The sequence below is a fragment of the Rhinopithecus bieti genome, unplaced genomic scaffold (assembly GCF_001698545.2).
Source record: "Rhinopithecus bieti isolate Rb0 unplaced genomic scaffold, ASM169854v2 scaffold_21412, whole genome shotgun sequence".
Classification (NCBI taxonomy): domain Eukaryota; kingdom Metazoa; phylum Chordata; class Mammalia; order Primates; family Cercopithecidae; genus Rhinopithecus; species Rhinopithecus bieti.
In genome coordinates, this window is record NW_016811643.1 from 1,180,803 (window position 1) to 1,205,528 (window position 24,726).

Consider the following 24,726-nt stretch of genomic DNA (forward strand, 5'->3'; position numbering starts at 1 on the left):
GCCCAGGTGGTGGCTGTGGGCTGCCGGAGGTGGGGATCCAGGTGGAGGAGCAAGTCTTGGGAAGTGTGCTGGGGAGGCCCTCTGTGAGGAGGTGACATGCCTGCTGAGATCTGAATGGCAAGAAGGAGTGGCCATGAGGACATGGGCGATGACAGTCTGGGTAGAAAGATGATGGAGGGGAAGCAGGTAAGGAGTTGTGATCTAATTCTGGGAGCCACTGGAGGGTGAAAGCAGGGATTAGAAGTCAGGGATTTGCATTTTAAAGAGATCACCTCTGGCAGGGCTATGTTAAGAGTGGCCTGCAATAGGCCAAGCATGGTTCCAGGGAGCCAGTTGCAGAGGGCTGGTACAGGAGCCCAGGCGAGGATTACAGGGCTCAGTCCTGCCCTGTGGGGAGCAAGAGAGCATGGCTGGATTCCAGAGCTGCCAGCAGGCCTACCCCCTGGGGCCTGCCTGTGGCCTGTCATCCCTGCCTGTCCCAGTGGACACTGAGGGTGGGTAAGTGATTCTGTGAAGGGGAGGGCACAGGTGATTCTGGGTCTGGCCCTGTGTCTACAGGGGAGCACCGTGGCCTGGGCGCTGGCGTCTCCAAGGTGCGGAGCCTGAAGATGGACAGGAAGGTGTGGACAGAAACACTTATCGAGGTGGGGATGCCCCTGCTTGCCACTGATACTTGGGCTCTGCCCCATTCAACAGCTGTCTGGGTCTCCCAGCCCCCTCCCTATCTCAGTGACCATAGCACCTTGGAGCTAGAAGAGACCCTTAATGATAATCTAGTGGGTGGGAATTTCGGAAAAGCAATTTTTGGCAAAGTCAGCAAACTGGCCAGTGAGCTAAGAATGTTTTTATAGTTTTAAAGTGTTATATTTAAAAAAAAAAAAAAAAAAAAGGAAGAAAATGCAGCAGAGACTGTATGTGTTCTGTAAAACCTAAAATATTTACTATTTGGCCCTTTAGAGAAAGAATTTGCTAACTCCTGATCTTATTTCACTTTCATCCATTGAATAGATGTGTAAACTGAGGTCCTGGGCAGGGCTGTAATCTATCTGAGATTACCCTGTAAATGCACATTGACCACCACCCCTGCCTCTTTCCATCCCACTTCTGGCTGACCCAGGGCCTTCTCCCCTACCTTGCACACCCTCTCAGAGGCCCTCAGCCTTCATTTCATCTGAACTCACGTGCACCAGTGGGTATATGTATGTATGCTGCGTGTGCACACACGTGTACATTTATGCCCCTGTACTGGAAACTCCCAGGTACCCATATGTGGTAGATACAGGGGAGAACCTGCAATGGGAGGCTAGACCCAGGCTGCAGACTCCAGAGCACTTGGAGTGTCACATCCCTTTCTCACCTCCCCACAGTGTGTTTGGCACATAAGTGCTACGGACTTTGCATATGTTAATTAACTGACTTTCAGAACAAGCCAGGAGTTAGGATTAGAATAACCAGTTTACAGCCTTGAAGCCTGGGGAGAGAAAATAACTTGCTGGAAGACACAGAGTGAATCTGTAGTGGCAGGCACTGTTATGCTTTGTTCTATGCTGTGACCCCAGCACCCCATACAGGACCTGACAAAGAGGCAAGGTGGGGGGGCCTAGGAAATGGCTATGGAAGGAGGAGCCGGATGAAGGAAGGAACTGATTCCCGAATGCTGGATCCCTGCACTCACCCAGAATCCACCCCCATCCCTCTTGCCTAGAGAGGAATGTCAGGGATAGGAGAGGTTTCCAAAATCCCTGCCTACCCCATTGGCTGACAGGTTAGGCACCCACCCCCGGCTATCATAGTCTCAGGAATGCAGAGCTCTAGATGTGGAACTGGGTGGGGCAGCAGCAAGGCCCCCGGGACCAGGCGCAGGGCCTGAGGTGTCCACCTGTCAGGCTGCTGACCCCCTGTCCTGTCACTGAGCCTGAGACCTAGGCTCAGAGCCCAGCTCTGGTGGCAGGAGCATCCCCAGCCGCCAGCAGGCCAGGCTGTCCTCACCTTCCCCACTGGGAAAGTGGGCAGATGGCCTGGCTCTCCCAGCTCCTTGCCTAACAACCTCAGAAACCAAGTTTCTGCCCGGCACGGCCCCTGGCTGTCAGCTGGCCCGTCTGACCTCCTGCACACCCCTGCAGCTCTTCTTACAGCTGGGGAATGGCGCTGGGAACCGCTTCTGGGCAGCCAACGTGCCCCCCAGTGAGGCCCTGCAGCCCAGCAGCAGCCCCAGCACCCGGCGGTGCCACCTGGAGGCCAAGTACCGTGAGGGCAAGTACCGCCGCTACCACCCACTCTTTGGCAACCAGGAGGAGCTGGACAAGGTCAGGATACTGCAGCTCTGGGGCCCCTTGGGACCACCCTTGTCTTTCTGCTGCCCTGTTCTTTACACTGTCTTAACCCATCTCATCTACCAGCTCAGGGAGATGCCTTGGCATATGGGGAAACTGATGTTTGGAGGGCAGAAGGGCCCTGCCTAAGCGATATGAAAAGTTCTGGCCATGCAGGGAGGAGCCAGGCCTGACCCTTGGGCCAAGGCCACGTCCCCAGCATCTGTCTGTCTCTCTCCCGATTCCTCAGTCTCCTGCACCCCGTCCTGTTGCTTCTGAATCCTGCCAAAAGGAGTGAACTTGATGGGGATGCTATTTCCTGTCAGGCCTATGAAAAACAGCTGGGCTGCTCCGACCCACCCCCATCCACACCCAACTCAAGATGAGGCCCCGTATGGGCCCCAGGCCCTGACAGGCTGGGAGCCAAGTCTCAGGCCCTGATCTGGCTCCGCCTGAGCGGGAGGCAGCCAGCTCCGAGGCAGGGGTATGCCATTTGTGACCTCTGGTTGGCCTTCAGCCCGTCCCCCAAACTGCCCCTCCCAGGCAGACTTAGTCCAGCTAGAAGCCCGGTGGGAGTCAGGCCTCCACCTCCCAGGGACCCAGGCGTCCTGCTCCCAGCCCAACCCAGTCTAGCCTGCAAGCCAGGAGGGCGGCAACTCCCATTGGTTGGGAGTGTTGGGCAGGCGGTGAGGAATTCAAATGTGGGAGGAATTAGCTACAAAACACCCCCCCCTCCCCCGCCCGGCTCTTCCACAAGGCAGAAGGAGCTTGAGATCCTCTGGAGGCTCTGTGGCTGACTGGGCAGCTGTGTCCAGGCCGCCAGCAGGGGTGAGGCCCCGGGCAGCTGGGATCCCCTGGCCTCTGCTAGGCAGCCCCTGCTCGTCCCTCCTCCCCTTGGCCTCTCTTCCCTCTCCTTCCTTCCTTCCTGTTCTCTCTTTCAGTCTGAGGATGGACCCCTCCAGGCCTGGGTGACTCCTTCCTCTTCTTTCCTCTCCTCCCCCGTACCCTCTTTCCCTGTGGGCCCCCCACTCCTGCTTGGGCTGACCCTCCCTTGCCTCTTCCTAGGCCCTGTGTGCTGCAGTCACCACCACAGACCTGGCTGAGACTCAGGCGCTCCTGGGCTGTGGGGCCGGTATCAGCTGCTTCTCGGGGGACCCCGAGGCCCCCACGCCCCTGGCTCTTGCAGAGCAGGCGGGGCAGACACTGCAGATGGAATTCCTTCGGAACAATCGGACCACAGGTGAGCGTGGGGTGGGGTCCACCAGGCTGTGNCAGACCTGGCTGAGACTCAGGCGCTCCTGGGCTGTGGGGCCGGTATCAGCTGCTTCTCGGGGGACCCCGAGGCCCCCACGCCCCTGGCTCTTGCAGAGCAGGCGGGGCAGACACTGCAGATGGAATTCCTTCGGAACAATCGGACCACAGGTGAGCGTGGGGTGGGGGTCCACCAGGCTGTGCAGTGCCCAGTGGGGTTTGATTTACGTGCTGCTCTCAGGCCGTGATCGCAGCTCCTCAAGGGCCCTTGGTAAATCGTGTGTGAGCTGGGGTGTGCTTGCGTTTGCACGTCAGTGTGTATTTGTGCTGCGTGTGCATGTTCCTCTGTGTCTCTGTCTCTGTAACTCTGTTGATGACTTCCCTGACTTGCAGTATGGGTCCCTCAGGATGGCTGGCAGCTGTGCTGGTGTTTGTGCACCTCTGAACCCCCTGGGTCTGTGTTTGTGGGGATGTTGAGAACTTTGGAGTGCATGTGTGTGCAGAGTGTGTCTGTGTTGCTGCGTGAGGGATGCTGTGTTACATTTCTCCATGTGTGGGTCACCCACCATGGCAACCCTGTCTACTGCCCTGTTTGGGTGGAGCTCAGTCCTGATCCTGGTTTGGGTACCATTGGCTCCCCCTTGGGGTGGGTGAGGAGGGGTCAGTGCGCTGAGCAGTGCAGCTCGTGGCCCAGGCCTGGCCTCTGGGGCCACATCCTAGGACTGAGGGTGGAGCTCAAGGCTGGGGCTCCGGGCTCAGGGCCATGGGTGGGCGGGGCACACTGGGCTGGAGAGAGCCCAGGTGTCCAGGGAGACACAGGAGACCACCCAACTGGCTTGGGCTTGGGGGCAGAACTGCCCCTCCCCCCTGCCATTGCTGACCATGGGGAGCAGGGCTGTAGTCAGGCTGCCACCTTGAGCTTCCTGCCGTCTGGGAAAATCCTCTTTCCAGGGATTATTATTGAGTTTGCCCAATGCCCCCCTGATGCCAGTGTGCCTGGCCTGTGCTTCCAACCTGGAGAGTGGGGTGGGCCAGGAGTCAGGGAGGCTTCCTGGAAGGGGCGGTGCTAGAACGGGGCCTTGGGAATGGAGTGAATTTCCACAAGTGCGGAGAGGTGGAGAAACAGCCTGGGCAAGACCCTGCAGGTAGGAGGGGGAGCTTGAGGCTGTCAGTTAGGGAGCTGGGGCTGATGATTCGAAAGTGGGCCTGGATGCCCAGGCCAGGTGGGAGTGAGGTGGGGACACCCTCTTGGGTGGCCAGCATGACCTGCCATCCTTTCCCCACCTCCAAAGAGGTGCCTCGGCTGGACTCGATGAAGCCCCTGGAAAAGCACTACTCAGTTATCCTGCCGACTGTGAGCCACAGTGGCTTCCTCTACAAGACCGCCTCTGCCGGCAAGCTGCTACAGGACCGCCGGGCCCGGGAAGGTGGGTGCCACCCCAGACCCTGCCCTGGCCCATGGCATCTGGGCATGGCTGCAGGGCTAGGGAAGCCAGGGCTGGCCAGACTGGTGGACCCATGAGGCAGCCAAGTGGACTCTGGCAGAGTCACCCTAGAGGGCCTCCTGGATATAGTTTCTGGTACGCAGAAGGTGCTTCCTAAATGATCCTGGTGGGATTGGGGGTAGGGCATGGCGCTGCAGAGCAGGTCACTGCCAGAGTTTCTTTGGACTAAATGAGCCTTTATTGAGCCCCTACTGAGTATGGGCTCTGCTGAGCATCTGGTAGGTAGAGCCTGTGGCTGGTAGGGAGTTTGAGGACTGAACGGAAAGCCCTATCCCTCTCTGATCTCAGCCTTCCATTCACTCCCCAAATCGGAAGAAAATCCACAAGAGCCCGCACAGTTGGCCACCACCCCCATTACCTCTCTGAACCACCCCGCTAATCACTCTGCTGGTCTCCTCACTGTTTCTCAGACATGCTATCACCTACCAGGATCTTTGCCCATGCTGTTCCCTCTGCCTGAAATGCTTTCCCCCAGGTATCTGCATGGCCAATCCCTCACTTCCGTCAGGTCTCTGTTTCAGTATCACTCCTGCAGAGATGTCATCTCTGACTACCTTATGCAAAATAGCACCCCCCATCTCTCCCTTTACTCTGCATTTCCTTTTCTTTTTTGAGATGGAGTTTCGCTCTTGTTGTCCAGGCTGGAGTCCAATGGCGCAATCTCGGCTCACCGCAACCTCTGCCTCCCGGGTTCAAGCGATTCTCCTGCCTCAGCCTTCCGAGTAGCTGGGATTACAGGCATGCCCCATGATGCCTGGCTAATTTAGTTAGTAGAGATGGGGTTTCACCATGTTGGTCAGGCTGGTCTCAAACTCCCGACCTCAGGTGATCTGCCCACCTCGGCCTCCCAAAGTGCTGGGATTACAGGCGTGAGTTGCCGTGCCTGGCTACCCTGCATTTTCTTCACACCACTTACCTGGTACTCATTTGTCCATTAATGTACTTATCTATAGATTCTCTGTACCCCACTGGGACATAAACTCCTTTTGGCCACCACTGCCTGTAGCCCTCAGATCCTAGAATAGTGGCTAGCACACAGTGGGCACTTGGCAAATATCTGCAGAATGAAGGATGACTCAGGCAAAGCTGGTGCTCCTGGAGGGAGCCCATCCACGGGGTCAGACCTGAGGAAACATTGACTTCAGAGAGCAAATGTCAGGCCCTCACAGACAGGATGAGAGGCAGAGTCTGCTATGGGAACATTGTGAGGTCATTGCTGACAACATCCCTCAGCACCTCCTGCATGCTCTCCTATGGGGACGAAGCCTCCAACTCCCAAAGAGATTTCTTTGGAACTCCATGCTGTTCACAACCTCATTGCCCCAGGTCTGCCTCCCTCTGCCTGATAATGTCATTTATGTAACAGCTGCCTGAGTCATCCTTTTTGCCCTGGATGCCAGGAAGCTCTGAGCCACTGTAAAGCTCAGTGCTGTGAACTGTACAAGCCTGCATGGCCATGACAACCTGTCCTTTCCATTACCTTTCCTGGTCCAGAGTCTCCTTTCTATTTCTTTTGTGGGACCTTGTCAGTCTCTCAAAGCCATTGTAGCAGGAGGCAGAGTAGAGAGTGATGGGTGCTTCTAGAAAAGGAAGTTGGGGCATAGAAGTTTTCCTATGACATTCAGGTGGTGGGTGGAGGGGACAGGGTTTGCAAAAGCTGGGAGTGCTGGGTGGGGATATGTGTGTCCAGGAGTGACAAGAGAGGCAGCTGGAAAGACAGGCAGGGGTAGACCTGGCAGGGCCTTGAATGGCAGGCTGAGGGGTGCAGAGTCTGTCCTGAAGACCATGGAATGGTTTTGGTTAGGGGAAGGATGTGGTCTGATTTTAGCTAGATCACTCTGGGATTTTGGAAGAGGCCTGGGGGAGAGGATGACTTGTGGGCTGGCTGGCATGGTGGGGATGCAGAGAGGTGGATGGATTTGGGGGAAACTTGAGAGAATGAAGAGCACATGGGTCAGATGGGAGTGGGAGCCTTGGGAGGATGCAGAGGTGGTTTTCAGTTGGTGGGGGGCTCCCTGATGGCTCCCCTGCCCAAATTCTCCCCAGAGTTCAGCCGGCGCTGGTGTGTCCTTAGTGACGGCGTCCTGAGCTACTATGAGAATGAGCGGGCAGTGACCCCCAACGGAGAGATTCGGGCCAGCGAGATTGTATGCCTGGCAGTGCCCCTTCCTGATACCCATGGGTGAGCACCCCTGGGCAAATCAGACTGTGGTTGCTATAAGGTACAGTCCCCCACTGGGGAGACAGGGAAATAGGCCCAGAGAAGGGGAGGACCTCCCCAGGGTCACACAGCAAACGGAGGCTGCACAAGAGCCGACCCCGGTCTTTTGAGGCCCCAGCCCAAGACTTTTCCACCACCTCTTAGGGGACCAGAGTAAGGACAAGCGCCAAGGCAGTGTGGAGGGGGCAGAGGATGGCGGTTGATGGTGCAGGTTGGGGGTGGGCCAGTGCTGGATGAGGTGGGCCTGAGTCCTGGCCTGTGTATTTGCAGCTTTGAGCACACCTTTGAGGTGTACACAGAGGGAGAACGGCTGTACCTGTTTGGGCTGGAGAGCATGGAGCAGGCTCATGAGTGGGTCAAGTGTATTGCTAAGGTGGGCCTGGGGTAGCAGGGCGGGTGTAAGGGTGTCTGACGGGGGAAGGTGGGGCCTCCTGACCAATCCCATGTATCCCAGCTCCCCCATCTAGAGAGCAGCAGCTAGATGGAAGGCAGCAGACATGGAGCAGGCCTGTCCCGCCAAGGGCCTACTGTAATCTGCAGCCCTCTGCGGGGTTGGTCAGACCGGTCTTAGCTGTGCAGAAGAAGGGCTGTGGCCTTGTACTCCACGGGTGCTCAATAAGTGAATGACAGTCAGAGCCATCTTAGGATGGACAGTGCTGCCTCCAGGGGAGTGTGCTCCTTGTTCCTGGAGGCGAGCAAGCAGAGGCTGGAGGGAAGAGGCAGGGAGGCCACGGGGAGAGCTCTGCCTCGGGGACTAGAGCCAGGTGCCTGTGGGGTCCCCTGTGCTGTGAGAGCCTGTGACTTTTTATCATTCACTTGTCCATTGATCAGTTGTCTTGTGTGCCTCCTGAGAGTCAGCCCTCAGAGACCTGGGGACCCAGATGAACCAGGCTTAGTCCTAGCCCTTCAGTAGCTCCCATGTGGGTGTGGAAGACAGCTCCCCTGCGGGTGGGGTTCAGGCGGCAGCAGCAGTGTAACCAGTGCCACAACAGAGGGCAAGAATGCTTTGGTGCTGTGGGGGCCCAGAGAAGGGCCCTCCAGAAGGTGTCTGGGAAGGCTTTCCAGAGGTGGGCACATCTGAGTGGGTATGAAGTGGGACATGGTACCCAAGTTCCATCTGTGGGCTTGGTTCTGCCTTGGGGAAGAGAAGGCTGCTGGGTGGGAAGAGGGCACCTGCCTGTAAGCCAAGAAGCTGGGGCATTGGGGCAGGCAGTGCTGTTGGCTGATGCTGTCTCCCCCGGCTGCCTCTCTGCCAGGCATTCGTGCCTCCCCTGGCTGAGGATCTGCTGGCCCGGGATTTTGAGCGGCTCGGACGCCTTCCCTACAAAGCTGGCCTGAGCCTACAGCGGGCCCAGGAGGGCTGGTTCTCTCTCAGTGGCTCCGAGCTCCGCGCTGTCTTCCCGGAGGGGCCCTGCGAAGAGCCGCTGCAACTACGGAAACTGCAGGAGCTTTGTGCGTGGACCAGAACTGGGCCCCCAGCCTCCAGGGCACCCTATCCTGGGCTCCCAGGCCCCCCGCCCTTGCCTGGAAGTCTGAACTCTGGCTGGCTTGGCCAGAGCTGCCATCCTGCCCTCTCATGTCCTTGGAGTGCATCTCAGCCACCCCATACATTGGCGGGCGGGTCCTAAGGGTGTGTGTGTGCTCAGAGAGGGAGGGAGCAGGTTGGGGATCAGGAACAAGACCTGGGCCTCATCTTGACTAACCCCTCCACAGCCATCCAGGGGGACAGTGAGAACCAGGTGCTGGTGCTGGTGGAGCGAAGGAGGTGAGCCACGGCCTCCCTGAGGGGCTCTGAGAAGCCTGGAGCAGTCGGATGGGCCTGGGGACGGGGGGATAGGTGTAGGCCCCTCAGTGACTGACTGTCCCTGGTCCAGGACACTGTACATACAGGGCGAGCGGCGGCTGGACTTCATGGGTTGGCTGGGGGCCATCCAGAAAGCAGCCGCCAGCATGGGGGACACGCTGTCGGAGCAGCAGCTTGGGGACTCGGATATCCCGGTGATCGTGTACCGCTGTGTGGACTACATCACGCAGTGCGGTGAGCCCTGCCCCTGGGGTGCCGGCTCCGCCCCCTGCCGGAGAGCCGCCTCCCCTCCCAGAGCTGCGTGGCCCCGCCCCATGACGCAATGCCTCAGGCCCCCAATGCTTGGCCCGCCCCTCCCTAGGCCTGACCTCTGAAGGCATCTACCGCAAGTGTGGGCAGACATCGAAGACGCAGCGGCTGCTGGAGAGCCTGCGGCAGGATGCGCGCTCTGTGCACCTCAAGGAGGGCGAGCAGCACGTGGATGATGTTTCCTCGGCGCTCAAGCGCTTCCTACGCGACCTGCCCGATGGGCTCTTCACTCGCGCCCAGCGCCTAGCCTGGCTGGAGGCCTCAGGTGGGCCCTGCAGCCCGTGCCCAGCCTCCTCCACCCATCCCTCCGGACTTCTGCACCCTTCCCTTCTGGCCCTTGCACTAGGCTCACCCTAACCGACAGGCTCCAGTTGCCCGCCTCTGCTTGTCATTCCCATCGCCACTCCATACGGAGCCCAGGGCCCTGGAAGACCCAGAGTTCCTTACCCTAGTTGAGTGCCTGGCCTGCATTGACTTGGAGGGCACAGGGACTGCTGTCACCCACCATGAGAGGCAGGGCAGCCCGGGCGGGGTGAGGAGATGATAGTTACAGGGGGTTTCTGACCTGATTTTTCTTTCCCACCCAGAGATTGAGGATGAGGAGGAGAAGGTCTCCAGGTACCGAGAGCTCCTGGTGCGGCTGCCCCCTGTCAACCGGGCCACGGTGAAGGCCCTTGTCAGCCACCTGTACTGGTGAGGGAGGGTGCCATTGCGAGACTCTGGGGGGATGGGGTGAAGGTTCTTCTACCCCCACCCTGGCTGACTGCCCTCCCCTGGGAGCCAGCTGGGCTTCTGCACCAAGTGCTGACTGATCTGCCCTAACATTGGACATTTGTAGAGCAGGGGTCCCCAACCCCCAGGCCACAGACCAGTACAGGTTTGTGGCCTGTCAGGAACCGGGCTGCACAGCAGGAGGTGAGTGGTGGGTGAACAAGCGTTACTGCCTGAGCTCTGCCTCCTGTCAGATCAGCCGCAACATTAGATTCTCAAAGGATCGGAACTCTATTGTGAACTGCGCATGGGAGGTGGCGCACTCCTTATGAGTATCTAATGCCTCTGAAACCGTCCCCTGCCCCCACCATCCTGTCCTTGGAAAAATTGTCTTCCATGAAACCAATCCCTGGTGCCAGAACTGTTGGGGCCACCGTTATAGAGGATTTTTCCACTTGGGACCAGGTTACCTTGGCTGGATCTCCCAGCTTCCCAGTCCTACTCCTACCAGGACCCAAGATATGGCCAGAAAAACTGTTCCTACCCCATTAAATAGTGGTTCCCTCTGATCAGACCAGTCTTGGACCTGTCAGAAATTAACAGGGAGAGATGGGAAGCTCTGGCCTGACTCCTCACTCAAGGCCCTCCTCCGCCTCTCTGCAGTGTCCAGTGCTTCTCAGACACGAACCAGATGAATGTGCACAACCTGGCAATTGTGTTTGGGCCCACGCTCTTCCAGACAGATGGGCAGGACTACAAGGCTGGCCGTGTGGTGGAAGACCTCATTAACCACTATGTGGTGGTGTTTAGTGTGCGTCCCTGGTCAGTGGGCAGTGGAGGGCAGGGGTGAGCCTTCCAGATGGCGGTGACCACCTGTCCTTGCCCCTCACCCCTTCCCAGGTGGATGAGGAAGAGCTCAGGAAGCAGCGGGAGGAGATCACTGCCATTGTGAAGATGCGTGTGGCTGGCACTGCCAGTGGGACCCAGGTGAAGGCTGGAGCCTGGGTGGGGGGCTTGGGCCTACCACCTGCACCCATTTCCTAGGCCCCCAGCTGAGCCCTGTCTCCCTGCAGCATGCCGGTGACTTCATCTGCACAGTGTATCTGGAGGAGAAGAAGGCAGAGACCGAGCAGCATGTCAAGGTAGGTGCTGGGACCTAGAAGCCAAGGGGCCAGAGAGTCAGGCTGGGCCAGGCACCGGCTCAGATGGCCAGGGGAGCAGTGCTTCCATCCCAAGGAGAGGACCAGTTTGGGACCTGTATCTGGCTGGTGCTGGGGCCTGCTCCTAAGAACTACTCAGAAATACCTCTCTGTATCCCAGGACTCCAGAAGGGCCTGAGAAGGATGGGCTCAGGCTCTGAATCACATAGCAAGGTTGTGGCAGAGCAGGGGCCAGGCACAGGTAGGCTAATCTTCTCCTTGGTCCTTGCAGATCCCAGCATCCATGACTGCCGAGGAGCTCACCCTGGAGATCCTGGATCGCCGGAATGTGGGCATCAGGGAGAAGGACTATTGGACCTGCTTTGAGGTTAACGAGAGGGAGGAGGCAGGTGGGTGACCCTGGGCTTGTGCAGGGCGTGGTATGGCTTGTCTCAGCTGTAGCCCCAGTCTGTCCTCCCCTACCCTGCACATGAGGATGGGTGGTGAAAAGGACTTTGATGACGTGTTGCTGTCACACTGATGTCTGTGACGGTGGTGATAGGGTGCTGGCAGGGATTGAGGTTATGCCTGTCATGTGGCTGATAGAAGGAACAGTGAAGGGGTAGATGGTGTTGACTGTGATAGTGCTTTCTCAGGTGTCAGTGACAGTGGTGATGGTTGAGGGGAGAAAGGTAATTTATGGTAAAGGTGGTCTTGATGGCAGTGGAGGATGAGGCTGTATGTGTTCATTTGTTTTACTGTCCTTGTTGAGTGCCAGGCACTGGGCTGGGGAGCCACACACATAGTCCCTATCCTCGTTGGGGTTAGTCTGGTAGGGGATGGAGGCATTAGTCTAATGATCACACCAATAAATATTCAACTACAGTTGCATTAACTGCTGTGGAGGAAAGACCCATGGCATCACCAGATCGTTCCCGAGCCAGGATGGGAAGGAAGAGTAGGGGTTATTTGGTGAAGAAGGCAAAAGCCCTGTGGTGGGCAGAGGCACAGCCCTTTCAAGGAGACGAGGGCAGTGAGGGGATGGTGACATGGGTGGGGCTGGAGATCAAGGCAGAGGCAGCCACGCAGGGCCTAGCAGCAATGCAAGACCATCAGAGGGTTAGTGAGTAAGAGTTTAAGAAGATTGCTACTCGCTGCTGGGTGGGGAGAGGGAAATTAGAGCACACTCTGAAGGCCATGGTTTAGTCCGAGGAGAAGGCAGTAATGTGGGCTGGGGTGGCAGCAGTGGAGATGGACAGAGCAGAGAGGTTGGACATGTGGATCAGGAGAGGGAGGAGAGGTTTGTTTCTGGATGGAGCAGCCTGGTGGGTGGTAGTGGTGGTGTTTTCCTGATGGGGGCCACGGGGAGGGTGGTAAGGGAGGCAGGGGGTGGAGATCACAGGCATGGTTTTGCACATGTTGAATTGGAGCAGCTTTGGTCACAGCCAGGTGTGTCAAGCCTGAAGCTTGGTCATGGGAAGGGCGGTTGTGATGGTGGTGTTTTGTGTCGTGGCACTTGCAGATGGTTGGAGTGGACCGGGGATGTGTAGGTGATATGTGCCCATTTGCCAGCCCTTGGTGGTATCGGGCCATATGGTCCCAGTGACGGTAGGTGTGACCTCTCCCCAGAGCGCCCCCTGCACTTTGCGGAGAAGGTGCTGCCCATCTTGCACGGGCTGGGCACGGACAGCCACCTGGTGGTGAAGAAGCACCAGGCCATGGAGGCCATGCTGCTGTACCTGGGTAGGTGGTGCCTGCAGGGTGGCCAGGCTCCGGGCGTTCCCCTCTTCCAGAGCAAGAGTGGGACCTGGTGGTGCCAGGTAGGAGCAGCTCAGGCAGAGGGCACCAGGTGGGTGGGCCTCTGTGGAGAGGCTGGGGCAGGATGGGGCAGCTTCCTTCGTCCTGGGACCCAGCCCCGGGTAGGGGTTGGTGCAGCCTGTACCCACTCCAGTCCCCCCCCAGCCAGCCGTGTCAGTGACACCAAGCATGGCATGATGAAGTTCCGTGAGGACCGCAGCCTCCTGGGCCTGGGCCTGCCCTCAGGCGGCTTCCACGATCGCTACTTCATCCTCAACAGCAGCTGCCTGCGGCTCTACAAGGAGGTCCGGGTAAGTGGCCCCACTGGGTTCTGCCTCAGGTTGGGCACCTGTACACCTGAATGTGCTCAGAGATTCCCCTTGGTCTGCAAGTGGAAATATTCCTGTTGCAGGCTCTCAGGATAGCACAGCAGTGGGGGAGAACTGTAGACTCTCAAGGCCCCTCCTGCTGTGGCCCTGGATGTCCACTCTACTGTGCCCTGTAGCCCCACTAGGCCCTGGCACCCAGATGCCATCACACCACTCCATGCCCATGCTCTGTCTCACTGTGCCTGTGCCTTATCACTGCACCCACAGGAACCTGTTACTTGATGACAGCCCCAAGTTGTGGCCCATGCATGCCTTGTCACATCGTACGTCATACTCCTCTCGGGCCACCCTCCTCACTCATTTTGTCCACATGCAGGTGTTCTCCCAACCCAGACTCCACTTGGCATCCTCCACCTTCTGCACATACATGCCACACACACACCCCAACCCCACACATCACTGCACATGCTGTCCTGGCTCTAGACCTGGGACTTCTTCCATAACCCTGATCCTCTATCAAACAGAGCCAGAGGCCGTGGAGCGGGGCCCCTGAGACCGTGAGTAGCTGTGGGCTGACTGCCAGCTGCCTTACACCACCTGGGGGCCAAATGAGCTGGGTAGGAGCATGGGGACACAGCCAGTGCTCCTGGCCATCTCCAGGCATGGTTCCCTGCCCCCTTGCCGGTCGGCACTGGCCCCTATCCTGGACCTAAGCTCCTCCCCTTTATCCCTAATCCTGTCCCAGGGTCCTTTCCCCAAGATAGGGTTCCCTATCAGTGCAATGCTCTAGAATTTTCCAAAGGACTCTGTGTGGAAGTTACAGATCCAGTAATGATGGCACCTAGGTTTGAATTAGAGCTCTGATCTTCTCCTGTCATCGCTGCAGCCTCCTTATTTCCAACCCTGGACAGTGTTCCGGGACTGTCAGAACATTCTTACTACTGCCCTGATCCTGACATGCCAGGGTGGGACGAGAGAGGCTTGTGGGATATCCCCCACCTGGGGTAGGAGTCTCTCTAGGCCTCCCTGGCTGGCTCTTTCCACTCTGCACAGTCCTAGGAGAGAGAGCTCATCCCCTCTGCCCTTGGGGCTACCCTATTCCTAGGGGGATACTTCTGTCTGAGAGAAGGTCCTGCTCAGGTTCTGCTGAGAATCTGCATCTCATGATGCCCCTGTGGGTCCCAGCTATGCCTTGGGGGCCACAGAGCATAGATGCCCCTGCAGCAGGGATTCCCAGCTGTTAGGAACAGGGCGATGCAACAGGAGGTGAACATCAGGTGGGTGAACATTACTGCCCGAGCTCTGCCTCCTGTTAGGTCAGCAGCGGCATTAGATTCTCCCAGGAGTGTGAACCCTACTGTGAACTGTGCAAGCAAGGAATCTAGGTTGTGTGCTTCTTATGAGAATCTAATGTCTGAAGATCTGAGGTTTTACAGTTTCATCCCAAAACCATCCCTCTACCCATGGAAAAATTGTTGTCCGCAAAACTGGTCCCTGGTACCAAAAAGATTGGGGACTGCTGCCCTGCAAGATGGGCAGCAGAGACATGGTTCCAAGCCTGGTGGTCTAGCCTGAGCTCCCACAGCTACCCCCCACCCCACCCCCAGTGTCTTCAGCCTTTTCCTGCCCCTTGCATTTCCTGAGGTCGTCTGAATAGGCTTGGCTGCCATGGCAGGAGCAGAGCCGATAGAACAGGACCTCATCTCCTTCTCTTTGCATTTTGTGCCTCTTCTAATGCATCCCAGGCTCCTGCTCACCCTGTGGGAAATGCCATCTCTTCTCTCCTTTGCCCTCTTCTGTGATCACATCCTCACTTCTGAGCCTCTCCACCGGTCCAGTCAATCCCCCTTGGTTCTGGGATGCTATCTCCCTGGCCCCCTACCTCTAGGAGTGCTTAGAACCCTCGCCGTGGGCAGAAGGGAGGGAGGATGGCTGAGTCACCTGGAAAGGCAGCTGTGGATCCCTGGGCATGGAAGAAAGGAGGCAGAAGAGCTTGAAAAAGGGATGAGATCTAATGTTCCTTAAGGAACCATGCTTAGTGCTGGCCTCTCACATACTGAGACATGGAATCCTTACTACTGTTCTCTGAGGAAGAGGGCTGTCCCCACTTCCAGGTGAGAAAACAGGCTTTGTGTGACTTGCCCAAAGCCATCTGTAAGTGTAGACTGGGACTCGCACCCAGGTTTCTTAGTGTGGAAACACAAGCTTATATTCCTGGAAGTCTCGGACTTGAGGACTCAGCAGGGTGCTCAGCACAGGGTAGGTGGTGCTCTCCACACCCCAGTGACAGCCAACACCTCTGGCCTGGCAGAGGCCCTGAGCAGATGTGGGCTGGTTACCACGGGGTTATCAATTCTGGCATTTGTTGGTTTATGCAGCAGTAGGACAGAATATTTGAAATTGGGACAATCTCAGGTGATTCAGCAGGATACATGGTCACTTGTGCCTTATCCTGGGGGTCTCCTCTTGCTAAAAACCCTGAGGCACCTGGAAAAGGCACATGCTAGAAAGATCTTGGTTCCAGCAGAGATCGTTAAGCGTCAAGAGTAAACTTCATTGTCTGCCCATGGCCCCGTGCCTTGGAGATGCTGGAAACATGAGCTGTCCGATTAGAAATGAAGTCCTTGGGCCAGGTGCAGTGGCTCATGCCTATAATCCCAGCACTTTGAGAGGCCGAGGTGGGAAGATTGCTTGAGTCCAGGAGTTTGAGACCAGCCTGGGCAACATGGTGAAACCCTGTCTCTATAAAAATTAGCTGGACATGGTGGTGCATGCCTGCAGTCCCAGCTACTCAGGAGGCTGAAGTGGGAGAATGGCTTGATCGCATGAGGTGGGGTTGCAGTAAGCTGAGATTGCACCACTACACTCCAGCTTGGGGGATTCATTCTCAAAAGGAGATTGCATTGACTGACATCCTTCCCTCCCAAGACCCCCTTTTGCAGACTTCCTGTCTCAGCCACCCTTACATCACACACGTGCCATGCACATCAGACCCCAGGGAATCGGAGGCCTGAGGGTTGTGTTTTCTTTCTTGGAGCCACAGCCTGGTTTGAATGCCTTGATTCCTGCAGTTGTCTCTGCTCCTGACTGGGCCTGTCCTGTCCACCCTCGACTCACTTGACTGCTTGCTTCTAGTTCTGTTCCCCTCCCACCCACAGCCTGACTTCTTCCAAACCCACAGCCTGTTTTCCATCCCCTCAGCCCAATTCCTCCTGTACCTGGAGCCCAGTGTCCCCCACATCCTTCCTCCCTCATGCCCAGAGCCTTGTGTTTTCTGTGCCTGCAGCCGAATCTCTTTTACAGCCTCTATCTCAGTCTTTCCATTTCTGCCATCAGCTGTCTTCCAGTTTGCAGGCCGATTGCTAGTGCTCCCAGCCTTGCTTCTTCTGTATGTGCATACAGGTTTCTTCCTTGTATTCCCCCACATCTTGTTTCTTCCGTGTCCGAAGCCTGATTTCCTTCCACCTGCCTAATTTCCTCCCTGTCTGTGACCCTGATTGTCCCATGCCTGCAGCCCAGTTGGTACCAGGCCCTCCTGGGCACATGCCCATAATTAGCTTAGGTGCTGTCTGTAGAAGACATGAGGCTTTCCAATCAGCAGGTATCGGGGTAAAAGCAGAGTGAAAAGTCCTTACTAAGGCCCTCCTAAGCCACACCCGCTGTGAGAGCACAGAGGTCTCCTCAGTCCCTAGGCAGCCCATCCTTTTGTGATATCACAGGAAGTCCACCAATTCCCAAAACTTCCCTCTCCCCTGGTTGTCCCTTCTCTGGCCCCTGCTGAGAAGCCATGCCTGGAGGTGGCTGGCAGCAATGGTGGGGAACAGGGGGGAGGTAGCTCAGTCTTTGACCCCCAGTTTTGGTTGTAAGTGAATCCCCCTCCCGTGCCATTCACCCTGGTGCCTCTGTGGGCTCCAGGGGTGCTTGGTAGGGGTAGGGCTTCAAGCAAGTGGCTCCCAGAGCAGGAGGAAGCCTCATTAGCTTGACCTTCCTTGGGGGTCATTGCCCCCATCCCTCTGCCTCCGAGCCAGCCTGCTCCTTCCAAGCCCAGACCCATATGCAGAGGTGGGGGCCAGAGGTGAACATTTTGGCAATCTGGTGCCCCTCCCCAGTACATTGGTCTCTCGCTTCCTGACCTAGACCATTGGGAAGTTCTTCCTGTGGTCTATTGAATAGCTGTTTTGCTTAAGCTTGAGTCATTAGCCTTCTTGTGGAACCAAAGAGCTAGTAACTGCTGGTCCCTCAAGCCTTCTGTTCACACGGTCAACCCTGGAGCCTCCGTGGGGCAGGGAGGGCTGAGAAATGAATAATCTGAGATGAACATAGACACGAGCAGCCAACCGAGGCTCTCTGATCACACCTGCTTGTTCCAGCTTGGTGCTGGGGGAGGATGTGCAGTTCTCCCTCCACATACAATCTGATTCAGGCTGATGCTTCAAGTCCTCCAGTTTGCAGGGCATCAGGGTGGTGCTGGGATTTGCTGTTATAGATGTCTCAGTTGGGACGGCTGCCTCGGAGACTGAGGGTTGACTGTCTGATACTGCTGCAGGGAGACAGGCCTTGGGGGCCTAGGGCTGGGAGGTTGGTTGGGCTGGATTGTGAACAGGGAGGGCTTTATAAGGAAGGCTTCTTGGAGGAGGTGCTCTGTGCTAGGATGCAAAGAGGGCTGGGGAGTGGGAAGAGGGAGGTGCCCAGTCGGGAGAGCAGCCCCAGTGCCCTTTCTGCAGACTAAAGTGCCCTCTTCTCCTCGCCCTACCCCAGAGTCACCGGCCTGAGAAGGAGTGGCCCGTCAAGAGTCTCAAAGTCTACCTGGGAGTGAAGAAGAAACTCAGGCCACCCACCTGGTAAGCTGGGACTGGGCAGATAGGTCTGCTGCTGGGGCCTGTGGGGGCTCAGAACTAATGGGGGAGGCACAGCTGGGGTTTTAATTTGACAGAGGTCAGTACAGGGGCTCTGATGGCGTGGTCCCCAGACCAGCAGCATCACCTGGACACACCTTCAACACAAATTCTCGGCCAAGTGCAATGGCTTGTATCTGTAATCTCAGTACTTGGGGAAGCCACGTCAGGCAGATTGCTCAAACCCAGGAGTTCGAAACCAGCCTGGGCAACATGGCGAGACCTTGTCTCTGCAAAAGAATACAAAATTAACTGGGTTTGGTGGTGCGCTACTCAGGAGGCTGAGGCGGGAGGATCACTTGAGCCCGGGAGTTTGGGTCTGCAGTGATCCGTGGTCACGACACTGCACTCCAGCCTGGGCGACAGAGTGAGACCCTATCTCAAAAAAAAAAAAAGAAAAGAAAAAAGAAACACAAATTCTCAGGTGTCACCCCATTCCTACTGAATCACAGATTCTGAGGGTAGGGCTGGGGCTTAGGGGTGTCAAGGACCTGGGAGGCTGGTGGGGGCTGAGAGAGGAAGAGGCCAGGACGTGTCACTCTTGTGCGAAGGCTCTGAACTCTGGCTCTGGCTGTGGCTTCTGGGTTCTGTCCTGGGAACCGGGGGCGTTGAGCCTCTATGGCCTGTCAAACACCCCACTCTCTCCCCTCTTCCTCTGCAGCTGGGGCTTCACAGTGGTACATGAGACAGAGAAACATGAGAAACAGCAGTGGTGAGTGAGCACCTCATCCTGAGACACCAGGCTGAGGAAAGTTGGTGGCACATCGCCCTTGATTGGGTCCCTCATCACTGCCCAGATCTGTGTCCACTAGCAGACCCTGGGCTGAGGAGGCGGACACGGCGTTCCCTGCTCAGTCAGGCCTTTGGCATCATGCGTGTCCCACCCTGCAGGTACCTCTGCTGTGACACACAGATGGAGCTCCGGGAGTGGTTTGCTACCTTCCTGTTTGTGCAGGTACAAGGTGCAGAGTGTGGGGTGTGGGGTGGGTCCCTGGAGGCTTCCATTATGGAGAATGGGGACATTGGCTTCTGTGCTATTCAGCCCACCCCTTGCTTCAAGGAGATTTTGAGTTGCTTTTAATTGATTTGCTAGTTTATTCAATAAACCCTTCCTAGCACCTACTGTTAGTCTAGCTCCAAGCCAGGGATGCTAGGGACAGACAGGACACAGACCCTGCCCTTGGGGCACCCCTCATGTGAACAGGAAAACAGACCCAGAAGTGGCCAGTTATAGCCCAGTGTGATCAGTCCTGTGGTGGCAGTGGAGAGCCCAGGGGATCTGAGTTTTGGGAAATGTGGGAGAATTCACCAAGCAAAGAGGAGGGGAATGGCTTATTCTAGGCAGAGGGAATGGTTTCAGCAAAGGTCCAGAGATATGCAAGAGAAGCACAGATTGTTAAAGTGGAATGTGAGCGGGGAGAAGCCAGGAGTGCTGGAAGTCAACACAGGAAAGGGAGTGAGAAGCAGAATCTCAAAGAGCCTTGTAGGCCATGCCAGGGAAACTGAACTCGACACAGAGGTCAGTGGGGAACCACTGGCAGGGGGTGGAGGTGGCATTTAGGCAGAGTATGGTGCAGGCTTGAGTCTGCGAGGGCTCACTGTGGGTGCAGCGTCAGAAAGAGGGACGGAGGGTAGAGCCCAGAGGTGAGCAGGCCAGTGAGGCAGTGGCTGTGGTAGCCCAGGCAGGGACATGGTGGGGACGACTCCTGAGCCAGAGCAGGGCCAGAGGCTGGGTTAGACTTAAAACAGATGAGTTAAGACAAAGAGTTTTTAAAGTGAGAGCTCATAAGTGTTTAGGGAAAAGGGAGACAAAATGACCAGGGTGCTGGGCTGAGTTCTTTCTTGGAGCTGTGTTCTTTTAGCCCCGAGTTTCGTGGTAAGCAAAGCCTAAAGGGAAACGGTGGATTCTGTAGTTCCTGGTTCCTAAGATGGGGCACAGACATGTTCCTCTAAGAGAAATGTTTTCTTGGTTCTTGGAGGGGTTTGTGGATCTGGAGATTGGAGTTGAGTAACAGAACTGGCCGTGTTTTGCCAGAGATGCAGTCATGTTCTCCCCACAGCTGCTTCTCATATCGGCTGGGATCAAAGCTGAGGGCGTCATCTCACATCACAGCTGGAGGCATTTCTGGGAAGGGTGGGCAGATCTGAGGCTGAATGTCTGGGTGAGCTGAAGCTGAGCCCAGCCCCTTCCTCTCTCTGCTCCCCAGCACGACGGCCTGGTGTGGCCCTCAGAACCCTCACGCGTGTCCCGGGCGGTGCCTGAGGTCCGGCTGGGCAGTGTGTCACTGATCCCCCTTCGAGGTAGTGAAAATGAAATGCGCCGGAGTGTGGCTGCCTTCACCGCGGACCCTCTCTCTGTGAGTGGCTCTCCATGCCTTTGGGCAGAGGACTGGGGGCCTGGCTGGGTGCCTGCCTTCTACTCCACAGTAGATGATTGCCCTGATTGCCCTCCCCTATTGCCCTCCGGCCCCCGCCGTCTAGCCTCAGTGGGGGCCCTCATAGGCCCCTTTGGTTCACACCATTCAAAGGAGCCCGCTTCTGCCTGGCCCTGGAAAGCTGGGAAAGGGTTTTCCGCCCTCTGCCTGGCGCCTGGGAGCTGGGAAGTCTCCTCTGCCTGGCCCTAGGAGCTGGGTGCCTGGCCCTGGAAGCTGGGACTCCCTTCTGCCTGGCCCTGGGAGCTGGGAGCTTGGCTGACTGGAGTGCTTCCTGCTGGCAGTGGAGAGTGGCTGCAGCAGCTTCAGCGGGGCGTCGACCCCTCTGGGCCTTCACAAAATATCTGTGGGCCTGTTCCCTTCCTGCAGCTCCTGCGCAACGTTTGAGCACAGGAGCCCATCCTTGGCTCTAGGATTCCACCGCTGGAAGCCTGTTCAGACACCCCTTATGCTCCGAGGCCTGGTGTGAGCCAGTAGGGGGTGCTTGGGAAACTGCACCCCACACCCCACATCCTCCATCCTGACTGCAGCATGGGGTTCCCTGGCAGGGGTGGGAGGTAGCAGGGTCAGCCTGGGCGGGGACCTCTCCCAACTCTGTTCAGGTGTTCAGACCTCTTGACCCAACCTGCTCACCCCCGCCGGGTTCACCGTCCCTGTGGTGCTGGAGAGATGGGCATAAGTCAGGAACTTGGGAGTACCACCACCCTTTCAGGGGCATGAGGCCCTGGGGCCCCCGCCGGAAGGGAGCCCCTGCTACCCCAACAAACTCCAGAACAGCAGAAAGCGGGTGCTCTAGAGGAGCACTCAGCTCAGGGGGAGGGAGCTCTTGGCTGAGCTTCTACAGGGCTGAGAGCTGCGCTTTGGGGACTTCAGCCTCCCTTCCAGTATGGGCTGACTGGGGGGTCCAGACTACCTGATGCCCCTTCCCCCATTTGGGGTTTTTTGATAACATAAATATATCTGTATATTTTACCCTATGGTGCTGAGACCTGTGATTGGTTAAAGCGATTGGGCGTCGTGGGGTAGGAGGGACAGAAGGTCGGGAAGCCCAGGGGTGAGTGCCTAGTGCCTGAAGCTGAGAACCTAGGCTTTGCTTTCTCCAGGCCCTGAGTTATTCAGATGACCCCCTTCCCCAAGCAGAGCCCTGGCCTGTCTCCATGCCTTCCCCATTGTACTATTGTGCAGTCAGGCTGGAAGTGCCGGTCCTTTCCTGTCCAGCACTGACTCTGGCTGGACATGAGCCCCTGTCCTGCTGCAGTCCCAGCTGGGGCCTGGGTATGGTATGTCAGTGACTCAGGCCTGGTAGCCCTGCAGCAGCTCCCTGCTGGAGACGCAAGGTCAGAGCCACAGGAGCCTGAGGAAATTAGGAAGAAGCACCTTCCCGTCACCTGTGGCCCCAGTGCCTACCCCTCCAGAGGTGGGGCTTGTCATGCACCAGGGGGCTGCCCTCGCTGGGCACTGCCTGGCCATCTCCTCTAAGACTAGGCCCTGGCCTGCAGGGGAGATAACGAGCTGCTCAGAGATGGGTTTGGGACTCCCTGGGGAGGTGCCAGACACCACATTCCCGCCTCTCCCTAGAGCCTCATTACCACCCACTCTTCGGGGGCTCAGTGGGCAGACAGGCTGACTTCCCGTCCTTAGCCTCAGCCAATGGGGCTGGGCAGAGTGGGTAGGCATGGGCTACGTGACCTCCGACTCAGGCATCCAGCTCAGTGGGGAGCCTGGGGCCCAGCGGAAGACTTGGGGAGCTGGACTTCAGGTTCCCTCTTGCTGTCTTAGGAGTTGGAGGTATATGGCAGGAGACTGGAACCGGTTCCCTGAGTCCTGCTGACCTGTTTCACAGGCTGGGGCCAAGCCCTTTGAGTCTCCCAGATCCACAGGTCGCTCTGGCCAGATCCACAGGTCGAATGTCTGACCCTTCTGCCTCCAGCCAGGATAGGGCTAGTGGACCCCCTTGTCCAAGTGCTCGGGGACCGGAATCTGCTCCTGGATCTGACCTTTCACTGCCCAGCCGGCCCTGAGGCCCACCTGAGTGGGTGAGACTGGAGGCTCCCCCTGCTCTGCTACGGCCACTGCCCCAGATCAGGGCGCTGGCTGCAGTCCTACGCTGGGCCACAAGGTGGCAGCCACGGACCACTCATCATTGCTGGAATCAAAGCAGGGTCTGGAGGACGCCCTGATGGTGGTCCTGAAACAGGCCTTTCTCTGCTGGGGTGTGAAGCGGGACCCAGTTCTGTTTTTGACCCGCAGGCTGGTGACATTCTGAAAGGCAGCACCATACAGGAATGTGCTTTGGAGTCCTGGGCTCTGGGAACCAGGAAGAGGAGGGAACCCTTCTACCAAGTACCTGCTATGAATCGGTCCCTGTGCCTCCTGCACTGTCTGCTCTTGACAAGGGCGAGCTAGGCCCAGAGGAGGGAGGCAGCTTTCCCAAGGTCACACCATACTCGTGAAGCAGGCCTGAGGTCCATTCCCACTGCCCTACTTTGGTGGGGTCTCCCTCTTTGACTTACCTCCTGATTCCAACCCTTTTCTCCTCTTACAAATGGCCTGAGGCAGGGGGTCTGAACTGCCAGGAGTTAGTGATGGCTTAAAGTGCTTTCCTTCTGGTAGGGGGTAGGGGTGACATCCTAACAGGAGCCTCAGGGCCTCAGCCAGAATGAAATATGCCTGTGACAATAGTGTTGGATGGGGTTAGGGGCAGGAGGCTCTGCTGGTCCTTGCCACAAGGATTCCTAAAAATGGGGCCTGTTGGGACCCTGGATGGTTTGCTCATTCACATATTATTTGAGGTCGGGTTGCTAGGGATGAGTTGAAGACCCCAGACCTGGACCTGCAGTGGGGCCAGGAGTAGCTCTTGGAAAGGGAGGGGTTTCCTGGACAAGGAGGTGCTCCTGAGCCAGCCTCGAAGACCTGAGGCCTTGCCAGATATGGTTGGAGTAGAGGTTAAAATACTGAAATACTGGGGGAGGAGGACAGGGCTTCAAGGACCAACCCAAATCCAGGCGTAGCCCCTGGGGAATACGGGGCGCCTGGTGAGAGAAGGCCGAGGCACGTCAGAGCCTGGATGGTGAGGGCATTGCAGGTGGAGGGGAGGCCAAGGGGCAGAGGGGAGAGGGGCAAGGAGGTGGGGTGGGATGTCTGCCTCTCTCCTGCCTCCTTCCAGCACAACCTTCCTACTCTGCAGAGTTCTGAGGAGTCCTGGGGCCTCTGGAGAAGGAAATCAGTGGGGCGGGGAAGGGTGGGAGCTGGGACTTCTTTCCTGGCCCCATGCTCTGGTGGCCTCCAAGCCGCCTGCCTATGGCCCGCTATCTTGGAAAGCACGCATGTGGGTGCCAGTGCTCCTGTTCACAAGCTGTGTGACTTTGCCTGAATTACTTAGGTCTCTGATCCTCAATGTTGTCATCTGTACTTTGCGGGTGTTAATAGTAGCTACCCCCTAATGGTTTGGGGAATTAAATGAACTAGTAAGTGTGAAATATCTAGCACTACCCCTTGCTAATCCCCTTCCCTATAGATAGACAGTTCTCATCTATCCATGAGAAGATATCATGGCATATTCTAGTCCCAATATATTTGCACTCAACAAGCACTTATTGAACACTGACTGTATGCAGAGCTTTACTGAACACTGAGGGGGAGCAGATGAGTGAGTGGTGTGGAGGAAGGTGGAGACCTCCTGGTGGGGGATATTATCAGGAAAGATTGGAGGAGGTGAGTCTGGAAGGAGAGGCAGTTCTCCGCAGGTGGAGGAGAGGAAGTGGTCTGAGCACAAGACAAGGGGATGTGACCCTGCAGTGAGCAGCCTGCTGTGGCTGGGGCACAGTGCCCCATAGCACCGTAGGGCCTGTCCCCCATGCCCCTGCCTCTGAGATATGAGATATGAACCCACATCCCAGTCCAGTGGGTTCCTTGGGATCATCCCCCATCAGAACAAGGAACGGTTCCTATTCTCTTAGCCAGCTCTGTGACCTAAGTGACCCTGACCCTGCTCTGGGGACCGTCTCTCACATAAGTGCAA

The 24,726-nt window shown here is 57.1% G+C and overlaps 1 protein-coding gene across 19 annotated transcripts in view; it reads left to right on the forward strand.

Annotated features, from left to right (window-relative positions):
* The window catches only part of ARAP1 (ArfGAP with RhoGAP domain, ankyrin repeat and PH domain 1), a 68,323-nt gene extending 46,641 nt beyond the window's left edge, over positions 1 to 21,682 (forward strand). For 7 of the 19 annotated variants that reach the window (XM_017894448.1, XM_017894441.1, XM_017894449.1 and 4 more), the window contains 22 exons: positions 559 to 644; positions 2,124 to 2,306; positions 3,378 to 3,552; positions 4,856 to 4,990; positions 7,115 to 7,250; positions 7,560 to 7,662; positions 8,546 to 8,741; positions 9,003 to 9,054; positions 9,164 to 9,327; positions 9,455 to 9,667; positions 9,990 to 10,095; positions 10,777 to 10,924; positions 11,014 to 11,100; positions 11,187 to 11,255; positions 11,545 to 11,662; positions 12,882 to 13,360; positions 13,903 to 13,995; positions 18,137 to 18,219; positions 18,935 to 18,985; positions 19,165 to 19,228; positions 20,481 to 20,630; positions 21,075 to 21,682. In XM_017894448.1, coding sequence (XP_017749937.1) covers positions 559 to 644; positions 2,124 to 2,306; positions 3,378 to 3,552; positions 4,856 to 4,990; positions 7,115 to 7,250; positions 7,560 to 7,662; positions 8,546 to 8,741; positions 9,003 to 9,054; positions 9,164 to 9,327; positions 9,455 to 9,667; positions 9,990 to 10,095; positions 10,777 to 10,924; positions 11,014 to 11,100; positions 11,187 to 11,255; positions 11,545 to 11,662; positions 12,882 to 13,360; positions 13,903 to 13,995; positions 18,137 to 18,219; positions 18,935 to 18,985; positions 19,165 to 19,228; positions 20,481 to 20,630; positions 21,075 to 21,092 — 2,909 coding nt within the window. In that variant the 3' untranslated portion in view covers positions 21,093 to 21,682. Of the gene's footprint in view, positions 1 to 558; positions 645 to 2,123; positions 2,307 to 3,377; positions 3,553 to 4,855; positions 4,991 to 7,114; positions 7,251 to 7,559; positions 7,663 to 8,545; positions 8,742 to 9,002; positions 9,055 to 9,163; positions 9,328 to 9,454; positions 9,668 to 9,989; positions 10,096 to 10,776; positions 10,925 to 11,013; positions 11,101 to 11,186; positions 11,256 to 11,544; positions 11,663 to 12,774; positions 13,361 to 13,902; positions 13,996 to 18,136; positions 18,220 to 18,934; positions 18,986 to 19,164; positions 19,229 to 20,480; positions 20,631 to 21,074 lie in introns of those variants that run through there. The other 12 variants (XM_017894452.1, XM_017894451.1, XM_017894458.1 and 9 more) reach the window with 9 other exon arrangements.
* Positions 21,683 to 24,726: the final 3,044 nt, after the last annotated feature.